The 13,192-nt window shown below is 40.0% G+C and overlaps 1 protein-coding gene across 1 annotated transcript in view; it reads right to left on the bottom strand.

Moving 5' to 3' along the window:
• Positions 1 to 838: 838 nt before the first annotated feature.
• The window catches only part of hs6st3b (heparan sulfate 6-O-sulfotransferase 3b), a 64,270-nt gene continuing 51,916 nt past the window's right edge, over positions 839 to 13,192 (bottom strand). The window contains exon 2 of the mRNA XM_034885434.1: positions 839 to 3,545. Within this exon, the coding sequence (XP_034741325.1) occupies positions 2,777 to 3,545 (769 nt within the window). The 3' untranslated portion in view covers positions 839 to 2,776. The remainder of the gene's footprint in view (positions 3,546 to 13,192) is intronic.

Genomic DNA, 13,192 nt, shown 5'->3' with positions numbered 1-13,192 from the left:
TGATAACAATAACACAGATATGTGATATTTGACACATTTAGACACACCTCAGGCATCAGCATTTTTTTGCCAGCTGTTCAACAGCAGTTTCTCTACTTTACAATATTTCAATGACACACACACAGACACACACGCATGCACGCACACACTCACTCAGACACGCAGGCACTGACACACACACACACACACAAATAACTTAGGTATATAGCCCATTTACAACATCAAGTTTCATTAGGGTTTCATTATCATTGTGTGTTTTATCAGCTATTTGGCACTTAGCTATAGAATTAGCAGTTAATGCACACATTCTGTCTGTGGTTAAAACAGTATTCAGATACTCTTTAGATTCTTTACCTAAGAAAAATCTCCATAATAACATTTTGACCTGCCATAGAAAAAATACAGGCGTCACTAATAACATTAACAATACAATATCACTGCCAGAATCCTGAAACTGATGAAGTGAAATTCAAATGGAATTCAGTCATCATTCATTTTATTATTTACACCTGTGCTTTACCTACTATGACATGTTAAAATGCTTGCGTATCCATAGAATACCCTTTTATAAGTAATTATCCTGCATTCACGTTTTACTAAAAGGCCCGCTTAAACATATTTTCAGCTCATTACTTTGAGCGATGGGGTCTTACATGAACATTACATTTTTTTTCCTTCCTACTTTTTAGTAGGATTTTGAATGGAAGGGAGTTACTTGCCTGGAGTATTTTTACATTGACATTTTGGCACTAAAATCTGATCAAACCACACCCACTTAGAGTTTCTGCGGGTAAAATGAATAATTAATTAATTATGAACAGAAACATTTTCCCAGAATTTAACATTTATTTAAACATATAAGCAACATTTTCATGTTGCATGTAAAGTTGGCAAAACTATAGCTTTAGTTCAAAACGCCTTTGAAATGTATAGAGTTTAAAATGGAGAGGAAAAAAACTCCAAATAAACCTTTACAATCATTTGACATGAAATAAACTTTTATCACCAATCTAGGTCACTGCTACAACTCTAACTTCATGAATTCTGCTAGAAATTCTACACAGTGATTAAATATTCAGAACTGTAGCTCAAGTGTTATCAATGTGCTATACACCTAGTCTTTGTTCTTTTCCATCCATCCATACACTCACTGAACTCAGACTAAGTGCATCCGTACAGACAAGTGCACCCGTACAACTCCTGACAGCTCAAACCTGTATTCATTCAACACATTCACTTCACGAGCTGAATGAATCACTCAAGACAAACCACAGGTGATTCCTTAAAATAAAAACAAAACCGTGCCATCCTAGGTATTAATAAGTAACTGCAATCAGCGAAGAAACATGAGAAATTACTGTTAAAATAGCAACAGCTCTACCACTTCAATGTTGACATTTAGTTAACATTTAATTTAATAAGTAGGGATTTTAGTAAATATGAGATAAGAGGCATAAAATGCATCACTTAAGCCTATTTAAGCAGATAAAACAAGCTTTCTCTTCAATCTTCACATGTTGCTACGCTGATTGGATTTGAGGGAATGGAAAATATCGGGCAGAGGAATAGACAGACATGTTTTATATCTCGACTACCTGCTTTCAAGCTGGTCTTTGTAGGCCGGCACTCTGCTGGCATTAAAGTGTTTTTGCTGCCCACAGTGCAGTTGCCCTCAGCTCTACAAACATGTAAAAGCAGCCAGTGTGACGGGGAGGGCCGTGAGAGCTGAATGCTGATCGTCTAATTCACAGTCCGGCCACACACAGCCACACTGACACATTTCATCACCTGTACTATTTACCAACTTTTTATTTCTGCAACCCACCACTTCAAAAATGAATTACTCACAAAATATGCCTTTCTCATCACAAATAACTTTCCTTTTCTCATGTAAAAAGCAAAATGTTCTACTCACTGTACGGGGAACGATATAGTTTTTTTGCTAAGCAAGATGCCCTCGTTTTGACTGTGTAATTTTAGCTGTGTGTGTGCATGTTATCTTGGGAGGGAGACGTGTTGATGTCTGCTAGGTATATCACTTGAGAAAATAATATCTATTGAACTGTAACCAAAATATAAGCATCAGACCTAGTCTTCTAAAATTTGGTTAAAAACATGGGCATAGCATGCATACAACATGATAGTTAGAGAGGGTTTCATTGTCATTAAATAAAAATACGATAAATACATTGTGTTTTTGGAAACTTTGGCTTCCAGTACTGCATACCTTTTGGACATCACTCTCCCCAATTGTCAATATAGTGTGGATGTGTGACATGCAACCATCAGTTCTTCTACAACTACACCTTTCAAATGGTTTTTGTACCCGTTGCAACTAAGACTATGATAACATTCATCAAAGTTGCTTTGAATGTCAAAATCAATTATATAAGCAATGCAGTCTATGGCAGCTTTTTTTCTTCTTCTTACACCTTAGTTTACTGTCTTATTATACAACACATAAATAACCAAGGCAAAAATCTAATGAACAAAATGACATGAGTGTATTAAAAAAATGTATAAACAGCATTTCAAGATTTAAGACACCAAAGGGCAATCCAAGGCAGATCTACTGTGAGACTCACAGACTTGGCAGCCTTCATAAAGAAACAGCAGCGCACTTGGATCACACTGAAGCTGAGAAACAAACAGATGCGGGAGACAAGTTAATGGTGAGAAAGAAAGAGAGAGTCTAAGGATGTGTGAGAGAGAGTCAAAGGTTTAAACAAGTCTGTGAGGAATCTCTTTCTTGCTCCTCTCTCTTTCGATCAGAGCCTCACCAACGGACCACTTGGCTTGTGTAGTCCTCAGTGGTGGTTTGGAAGTCAACGTCAGTCCCTTTCTCCAACCCTCCTTCCATTCTTCCGCCTCCATTTCCTCCCTCTCTGTGTTTGGCTGGCCATGGCCTGCCCTGCTCTCTTTGCTCCCTCAGCCAACGCCTCTCCTCACGCCTCTTCAAGCGCACCTCCTGGTGCTCCCTCTGGCGGGTGAACTGGAAACGCTGGAGGAACAGGTCCTTCGCGTACTCGTACAACTGCACGTCCAAATAGTTGAGCTCCTCGATGCGCCTGCGCACAGGCTCGCTCAGGTCCACGTTGGCAGCTCGCGTGCTGTTGATCTGCATGAAAGCGGAAATGAAGCGCAGGCTGAACGTCCGCTCAAACAGGTACTGCGTCTTGCGTTGAAACTCAGTCAGGCCGTAGAAAGCCATGTTCTTCAGGTTGCTCATGGCGCTGCTCAAAAGGATGTGGTTACGCTGGCTCTCGTTCATAGAGGATAAGTTGTAGCAGCCCACCAAGCTGAGGTCAGCCAGCATGCGGACCTGCCGATTATTGGCCAGGTTGGACGGGCAGTTCATGAACTCAGTCAGGGTGACACCGGACCAGTCATCCCCACTATAGCAGGTGGGCAGCTCGTCCTGGGTGGGCGAGCGTCCATCACACATATGGAGAGCGGTCTTCCACGTGGCTCCGCGCTGGACGTGCTTCCACTCACTCAGGTAGCGGGAGACTGGGTCTCGCAGCATGGTGATGTAGTAGAAGTTCCTGAAGCCAAAACAAACACAGTTAGAGAGCTGTGAGCACATCATCTTCACAGAGGGCTGCCCACCATTGTGATGACAGATGGTGACTTTTGTCTGTGTATAAAACTTCAAGGTTGTATGCTAATTGGCAAACTGGAAGTCTCACTAATGAGATTATTATAGAGTCTTCATATATTGCCCTTGCAAATTGCATCAGAGTAATGATTTTACAAAATTGAGCTAAAACCGCTTCCATTGCTTTCTCCCAACTGCCATCATGGAGAATAATTGGGAATCAAGACGTAATGGTTATCCATGGACACATACCCGGGACCAAACTGAATCCCAAACATGTCACTGTTAGAAAATAATGAGGTTTCAGTTTTGGTGCCTCACATCTGTTGCACTTTTAACTGGGTATCCTACTACCTACTGGGTATCATTTGTTGTCACCAAATAACAGCACGCCATTTAACATTTGGCTGGCATTTTAGTGGTGAAAAACTGGTAAATGAGTGCTATTATTTTTTATACAACCCTAGGGAGTGAGTAGAGTATGTCCCCAATCATTGCAAAACGATAGCAAGTGAATGTGGAAGGTAAATACCTGTATAGATTCAGCAGTTTTTCAGAAGTGTCAACCAAGGTTAATTCAAGCTTTTTAGTCAAGGAAGCAAAACAGTTTCTTAAAAAAGTAAAAATGTCAAATAAAACTGGTTCAAATCAGAACCAGAGTGACAGCCCACACAGAGGAGGCCTCCAAGGAGATCTACTCTGCTGAACCATAGGTATGTCAAAGCACACTCTGATGGAAAACAAAGATTGGACAGGTGTTGACCAGGTAAACCTTTCCTACAGTGATGTCCTGTGAGTGCCATGTGAATATTTAATGATGTCACCCCCTCCCCAGGGAACAGTCAGGGCAGATAAAGTGGAGTGCGGCTCTGAGGTTTCACACTGACTCCAAAGCTGTTCTCGGTGCTGCTTCACTTCTTTCAACACACACACAAACATCCACACAGTCTCACCCAAGAGTGGAAACAAAAAAACTATGTATACAGTATCCTGTTGTTCTTGTCCTTCAGGGATGGGTTCACACTGGAGTACTTTGTCCAAACTTCATACAGGTCGTTTTTAAGGGAGAATATACTCTTTCTTGAACTTTTGTATTTCTTTTTTCACAACTACTTGTTCCATTTTTGTCTTGACCAGTTCTGTTAAATCAGCTTTAACAGTAAGATAACATCACGGCCATTATCAGAATCTGAGTCACTGATGAAGATGTAGAGACCTGTCTCAAGGAGCTGAAACAATAAAAAATAATTAATTGATTGGTTGATTTTGATAAAGGATTGATCTTTTTTTTTTAACTCAGAACATGACAGGGGTTTTGTACACTGAGAGAATAGTATTCTGCCAGGGCACAGGAATGGTAGCCTTACTTTAAATGGTAGACGTTTAAAGAAATGGACCAACAGATCCCGTTGCTCTGGACAAAGACCAGTGAAGGAAAAAAAAGCACTTTTCCAGTGAGTGCTGAGCATTACTGCGCTGCCTCCAACTGAACTTGACAACATAGATGTGATGTGAGCAACCTGTCTGAAAGATGTAAGTAGCTGTGCCAAGATAAATCTCAATCATTCCCAATCTTAAAGAGACGGACAGCGTAGGTATATGTTGGGAGAAAACATAGACACAGGCTAATTACTGCTAACTAAAATGGTAGTTCACCTAAGTAATTAAACCTAAACAGCTTACGTAAGTCAAAACTGTCGGTGAGCTTCTCCTGACAATAAGGTGACTTGTCGACTATGCGACAGCAAGTTGCTTGGTTATGTCACAGTCATTAACGTCTGCTACGGAGCTATAACGTGAGAAACAAGGTGAGGCAGCCTTTTATACATTGTTGTGTTTTATTAGAAATAAACAATCGACAAATTTAGTCTTTAAACGCTTCAGATATAAAGTAATTCGCTGTGAAAGTGACGTAAAAATGAATGGCGGTCAGTGGAATGCAAATTGCAGGTGATTGCTTTGTAGCATTTAAATGGCGCCATACGCTTAGAGAGGAGAGGCTTACCCCCTTGGTCCTACCAGACTCGGGTACATTTCATTTGTACAGAGAGTCTGGGTACTCTCCATTGACAAGTGTTAACTTACTTGAAGGCGGGTACTCAAAGTTTAAAACTATTGGATCTGCCCAGAACCACTCTAGATATGCCATAACCAATCACTAACATTTGGTCCTGACCTTGGCTTAGCATTGCTACTAGTTAAAGGAGCAATGTGGAAAACAAAACTTTTCCAGAACCCCATGGAGAAGAGGGCAACAATATCATAGCCATAAACAAAACTCAGCAAAGATTTTATTTTCTCCTCTGGCTTTAACTTCTGGATAATCGCCAGCGTTGAATAGATTCGCTCGGATCTTTCTCCGTCGCCATTACAAAACTACAACTCCAACAAGTGACCACCTCAATGTCATTGTTCTCAGCTGCTCCCTCTGTTTGCTGATTGGACTGGCAAAGATTTTACCAGGGAAAACTCAGGAATTTACCGCAAACCCAAACATATTACTGAAGGAAAATGAAAATTGAGCTGAAGTACATAGGAGGGCGAAGCAAGGCTATAGTAATGGTATGAGATATCAAAGAAAATGTTTGAGTGTTTTCAAGTTTCCAACATTATTTAAATGAACAAACCACAAGCCAATACTGTGTCTCGAGTTTATCTAAGGAAGATTGGTCCTAAAATTTCTACCGCTGACAGTTACCCAATATGAGTCAGACAAGAAGCTGTGATTACAGCCCCGGTGGCAGCAGCTGCATCCTGGCACTTGTTCCGAGAGTTGGCGGGCTGCAGATACCAACAGTTGCAGATACATCCTCATTAGCCTTTCTCTGGGACATAAACACATGCAGCAAGTGTTGTTTGAGTGTACTCGACAGCCCAAAGGTCAGGTGTGTGTGCACCATCAGTGTCAAAATGCATCAGGATCAGCGGGTCTGCAGAGCTGTCTCCAGGAGGCTTTCCCTGAGTGATACAGATGGCTGACGAGGGTGAGTTATCAGGCTTTTCTTACCTCTGGCCTGCATCATCAACTCTTAGACTCAATAGACACTCCCTTTCAAGAGTTTTACAAAAGTTTAGACTGTGATGCTGCTTTCCAGCAGATCCTTGTTATAAAAGCACGACACATACTGTAGGAAGCAGCTAGAATTAGACGTTGTAAAAATATACTGTCTTGTATGGCAACAGTGTGACAGAGCCACATCCCAATATTTCCCAGAATATCATAGTGTGTTGACATTTTTTCTACCTGGTTGAAAAAAAGGAGAAGCATGTTTTGTAAAAGTGAACACACACTATGTATTTCTCTAGATTTTCTTTATCAAGTCTTTAACAAGGAGCTACATGTTATATGTATCAGTAAAACAAACATTTGCATATTCCTACACTGAGGGGGACTTGGACCCCCCCCCCCACCTGGAATCAAGATCCCTGTTGAACTCTTCTTAATCTTGGATCAATACTGGATGGATGCCATATTGCAACTCATTCCACACTAGAATACTCATCTCTAAACCAGCAGCGGCCCGACTTCACTCGAGCATACACTAAATTGGAGCCATTGAGCAGAGATGGAAAAGGAATTCAAAAGTGCAGATAAAAGTGGAAACTAAAGCAAGGAATGAACCAGACAACGGTGCTGCAGCAGATGGGAAAACTGAAGCTTGGTATAATTTGAATAGATGTAGATGTGGTAAGAGTTTGATCAATAAAGCATGCATGAAAGCTATGTTTGACTGATACATTTAAAAAACAGCAGTTTAAAACAACGGCTGAGAAAGAGATGATATACCACCAAATATTGATGTAAACATAAGCTGTTACAATTAGTATTTAGTTTAAAAGTAGGACAAAAAGTCAATAGCCATAGCAACTTTGTATGGAACAACAGTGTTTTAAGCTAAATGCTAATTACTAACATGATGATGCTGATTTTTAGCAAGTATAGTGTTTACCATGTTCAACAAGTTAGTTTAGCAAATTTACTAATTACCATTAAACACAAATAATTACAATTTCATAAATTGTGCAGGTATTTGGAACCAAATGATTGGACAAATAAAAATCTGGATCTGATAATGGCGCTTGTGGAAAAGTCAGAGAATCAAGTTATAATACTTGTATGAGCTACAAACCATCCTGAGTGGCACATGAATGTGTGTACCAAATTGTTTGGCAATCCTTCTAATGTATTGCACAACAGGAAGACTGACATTATAGTGCAATGCAACTTGTATGGCTAACAAAACAAGCCATCTCCCTGTACATATTGCCACTTAAACAGCCACTAAACCCACAAAAGGAACTGTTTTAGCCAATGTCAGAGTGACAGGAAACTTGCTTTTAATTGACCGTAATTAGCCCTGATGACACAATTTTAGCCCACGGCATCTCCCTGATTGCAGGCTGCTATAAGGGACATTGTACTATCAGCCTGAGTGCATGTTGCTGAATTCACTCATCTGGATTCATGTGTGGGAGTTGATATCGTTGCAGGTGCTTGAGGGTGGGCTAGACAATAGGGAAAAGCAAAACAATATATTTCTGTGAGCCGGGCAGAAAGTTGTTAAGAGCAAAGGCTAACACAGTCAGCAGTAAATTAGTAAAGACAGACCATGTCCCAGTACAATTGGACTGACTGATGTTAGGAGGGGAGTGGTAGACACTGTGTATGTGTGTGTGTGTGTGTGCGTGTGTGCATGTGTGTGTGTTTGTGTGTGTGTGTGCGTGTGTGCATGTGTGTGTGAGTGTGTTCTACTTGTTTAAAGTCTACTGACTTCTCTGATTGTTCTCAAAATGTATCCACATTGATCTCTTTCCATTGCTCCTCTGCAACCCAAGAGTATTAAGAAAAACATTTTAAAACACCGTTTTACTGCCGTTGCCCGTAGACAGTACTATAGTCACAGTTGAGAGAGACAGGCATTGTAAATAACATGTAACATCACAGTTACATCACGGTACGCTGCTAAATAACTGAAATCCCATTTTGATTCTATATATACTAAAATTCTTACTGCTTTCCCTACAGTACACTGTGGTGTTTATTCCCACAATGGCACTTTGAGACACTCAACATTATACATTCAATTATACATTTTCTTCTTCTTTTTGAGATGCTTTAATGAGAAAAACTCTTCTGTAATAAACAAATCCACCTTAAAAAATACAAATGTAACATGCTGCTATCGGTAATTTACTTAACATTACCAGGGCCACTTTACTGTTACTGATGTCTGACAACAATAAGTACAGCTACACAGACGTTAGTGTGCAAAATAGCAAGAATGTTATGTCACATTGGTCATAAAATACTACAACTTATTTAAATTAATTATAGTTCATACATTCAACATTCAGTATCATCACTAAGAAGGCAAAATATACCAAAGGTTGAGATGTTTCCAGGAGCATGGAGTACAGTACGCCATGAGAATGCGGTATTCCGGAAATTTTGCACTTCACTTGACTCCTGCCCTTTTCTCCTCTTGGCTTCTTCTCCATGTTCTACATTAGAGTTAGACATTAGTGTTTCCTACGGATCCATAACCCTTTCTTAAAGGTTGTTACATTAATCACTCTGCTGATTTCACTTGTCAATCTTCCTCCGTATCTCCTGTGTTTCTCTCCCGCAATGCTGTGCATTGTCTCACCTCACTGGCCTCCACTTGAAGCACTGAATATAAACAACCATTACTCTCCTTCTTCACTCTTTATTTTTATGGGCTTTTCCAAGAGACTCCTCATTCAGGTAAATCACGGTAATGATGAAGGTTTATGAGAAAAGAAAGCAACATGGTGATGTCTGATGTCTCCCAGTAATCAATTTCAGGCTTTAATGGTTTTGTATTTTAAGATGTGAAATCAAAGAGTGGAACATGTTGCAAGCTGCTCCTGTGGTATGAACTCAGTTTATTTTATTGAAAACCATGGTAACATGAAGTATATTAGAAAACAGGGCTACTGAGAGCACAAACACAGTTTATATAATGTTATCAGCCCTGCCTCTAAGAAAGTATGTTTACATATGTAGTGCTCCTGAAAATCTCATGTAGTCGTTTAACATTGTAAGGAGTACCATTGTTTGAAAAAAACCCGGTTGATGTACTGGTCAGTTAAATGCAATAGTATAAAAGTTAAAAACATAACTTGTATTTCATTGTGCTCACTTGATAACAACATGAAGAGACATGTTGACCAGTGATGATGTGCAGGGTTTGGCCTATTACAAGGCATTATTTTGTTCCAATCACATGTGTGTAGTGGTGGGGCTGGAGTGGACAGTTCAGTCAAAATTCAAAGAAATTAAAATTCTTTTCAGACTATATTCTATTGAATACACTACAAATACAAGATATTTAACATTCAAACTGATAAACTTTATATATATTTTTTGCAAATATTCACTCATTTTGAATTGAATGCCTGGAACACGTTCCAAAAAAGCTGGGACCGGGGCAACAAAAGACTGGGAAAGTTGAGGAATGCTAAAAAAAACACCTGTTTGGAACATTCCACAAGGTAACAGGTTAACTGGTCATGATTGGGTATAAAGGGAGCCTCCGCAAATGGCTTAGTTGTTTACAAGCAAGGATGGGGAGAGGTTCACCACTTTGTAAACAACTGCGTGAGCAAATAGCCCAAGAGTCGTGTTCGACTCAAAAATCTCACATTTACCAACAAAATGTACAGCGAAAAACCATGCAAAAATATTTCAGACCGACTGACGCGCGCACACACACAAACACACATAGTAGATGCAGGAAAAAACAGAGATGAGACGTTGTGCAGGATGACACCATAGTTAGCTGTTTACCACAAGGTGTGAACCCATGTATGCAGATATGCTGCATGTACAGTAGATAAAAAAGTATTACGTGACTGAAACCATCTGCTGTATCAAAATCCTGGCTGTGTGAAGACATTTTGGATATAACTCAGCAGTGTCTTGTCAGTCCTGATGAAAAGGATACAGCCGAATGAATATTTGGTACAGTCTGACTGTTGCACTGACGCAAGTATTCAGATCTTACATCATTCTTGTGACACGCACTACAATGACAACGTTGCGTGCTAGTCGACTTCTGTATCTTGTTCATCACAATTTAAACATTTGCCAGCAGTACTCTTCACGTGGTCGTCAGTGTGAATCCTGATGCTGCAGCCCGTGGCCCCACAATGTGCCGGAGAACATTTAGTCGTCTACTTGACATTCATAGTCTGCAAGGCTTTCATTTGCACAAAAATCACTGCGTATGAAGGCAATTTAGCTCTCTCATTAAAAAGACATAAACGCCTCAGAACTTAATGGCATCTCATAATAAAAGAGGGAGCCTTTAAAAATTTTTACATCTTGAGATTGTCACGGCCGGGAAAGCGGATGAGCTGGTATCGGTTCAGCATCGACCTTCATCGTCGTTTGAATAAAAAAAGGCCAACAATTCAAGCTCGCTGTCATCCAGCCTTTTATCTGTGAACTTCTGTAGACTTTGTGTGAGGTGCTTGGCAAAAGCTTGCACTTTGCAACAATGACTTTTTACTTTTAATTGTGTCTGCACAGATACGTATAATGTTTAAGAGATAGGAGTTGAACCCATTTCAGTGATTGTGATCTTAATCAACCAAAATCCAGCATGTTACATTTTGTTATCTGCATCTTTCATTATAAAAATCTAAAACAGGGAGATAATGCAGTGTAGTGCAAGCTTGGGGGGAAGGATTTTCTGAACAAGTTGGCTTCTCACTGTGTTACAAGAAAAAATGCATTTAATTATCATTAATCTTGATTAGTGCATCTTTTACTCCTTTAGAGAGGTTACAATAAGTGCTATGTGCTTAACTTTGTGAGACAACCTTGAGTTCTGCACCATTCACCATGTGATAAGATGTTTAAAGAGAAATCACTTCTCTAACTAATGACTTCCTCCATCCCTGTGGTCTTTAATTTCAGCAGTAAATAAAAGAGACATTGATATTACCAGCCGTTAGGTGATTGAGACTCATAAGAACTCTCCTTTATCATTCCACTTTATGAACTGTAAAATTCCAAAAGCAGAACAATAAAGACAATCACAATATGCTGCAATGAACGGGGCATACAAGTCTGGTGTGCTTTGAACGCAAATGCAGTAGGTCTGTTCCAGCTGATCTAACCGCTTTTTAATGACTTTAGAGTGGGATAATGTGTCCAGTTCTTGCCTGAATCCTGTCTTCACCATCTCTCTGGTGAGCAGATGTCCTTGGTCTGTAAGAGCGAGGGTGTTATTCAGCATGCAAGGTCTCTGTGGAGCATCTTTACATCTCTGCGCTGTCCCGTTTCTCACAGACAAGATGAGATTGAGACTGGAGACATGCATTATTTGTAACCGATACCATGCCTTAATGGTGTCTGCGCTCCCCCTGGCAGCCCATAATGGACCGTTTTTGAGGTTCTCTGCATCTTGTTCAGCTTTTGATGGTGACGGAATGGGGACAGAGGGTGTCACCTGGGAAGAAACAAGAAGAACGATGGGACCTTTCATTTACTTGTCAGGAAGCTGGCATTGCTAGCACTTGACATGATGTACGGAGAATACTTGTACTGGGAGTGGCACATAACAAGGGAAGCAATTGCCCTTCAAATGGTAAACGTTTCAGTCTTTCTTTTATATAAGTTAGACAGGATAAAAGGAAAATGTCACATATCCAAAGGAAGATTTAATGGCTAATTTCTCACAACAATAATCATTAAAGACCCTTTAACAATGTTTAAGGGGGAAATGTGCTGATTTTGCACATCAGAGCCGGTTTACAGGTTTGGGGGAGTACTGCTGCATACAGCACGTGGAAAGCAGTTGCATAAAGCTTTTTGTTGCTCCAGTGGGAGCTACGCAAAGTCAAGTCACATCAGCTGAAGACTACAAGTTTGAAAAAACAACTTTGGGGACGTTAAGTTGAAAATACGTAGCCTAACAGACCACATCTCTGCTTGAGTACAGGGGCAAGATGAACTTTTGAATGGGGGGACCAGGTTAGGGCACATGCTTAAAGAAGGGGGGCACATTTGTAAAATGAGTATAAGTTTTTATAAGCTCTTTTTCCTGGCAACACTAAACTGTACAGTATTATTATTACTAGTTACATTGTTTATTTAGTGTAATAAATGGCTGCCAAAAAATATATATATATATATATATTCTAATATAAAATAACATGAGAAAATAGCTGATACCTTTCGACCTTTCTTACCTTTGTTTTTCCACATTTTGAGTCTCTTGTGCAGTTTTTTTTACTACAAAGAAATGTTACAACTCATCACCTTCTGATTCAGACTGAACTGTTAGTGGTCAAGTTAGGTTGTGTGTAATGTAGGTGTCAAGTTTTGGCAACGATGAACAATGTGTGGTATTGTATACAAAAGCACAATATTATTTAATTACCTAATTCTGCAACTTTGGGACTTCCTGAAGCTAAAAACAACAACAAAGCAGCTCACAGAAAATTCTTCCTGAGCTAAGACACAAGAAGCCGCTTCATGTACGGCAGGCGGCGATGAGAGTCAGAACCATGTACCGCCTGAACACAGTGAGTGTGGAGGGAAGTCTCAGATGACCTACTGCT

The sequence above is a fragment of the Etheostoma cragini genome, chromosome 11, assembly GCF_013103735.1.
Source record: "Etheostoma cragini isolate CJK2018 chromosome 11, CSU_Ecrag_1.0, whole genome shotgun sequence".
Taxonomy (NCBI): Eukaryota; Metazoa; Chordata; class Actinopteri; order Perciformes; family Percidae; genus Etheostoma; species Etheostoma cragini.
The sequence above is the reverse complement of the archived record's forward strand: the minus strand, read 5'-3'. Positions and strand labels throughout refer to the sequence as shown.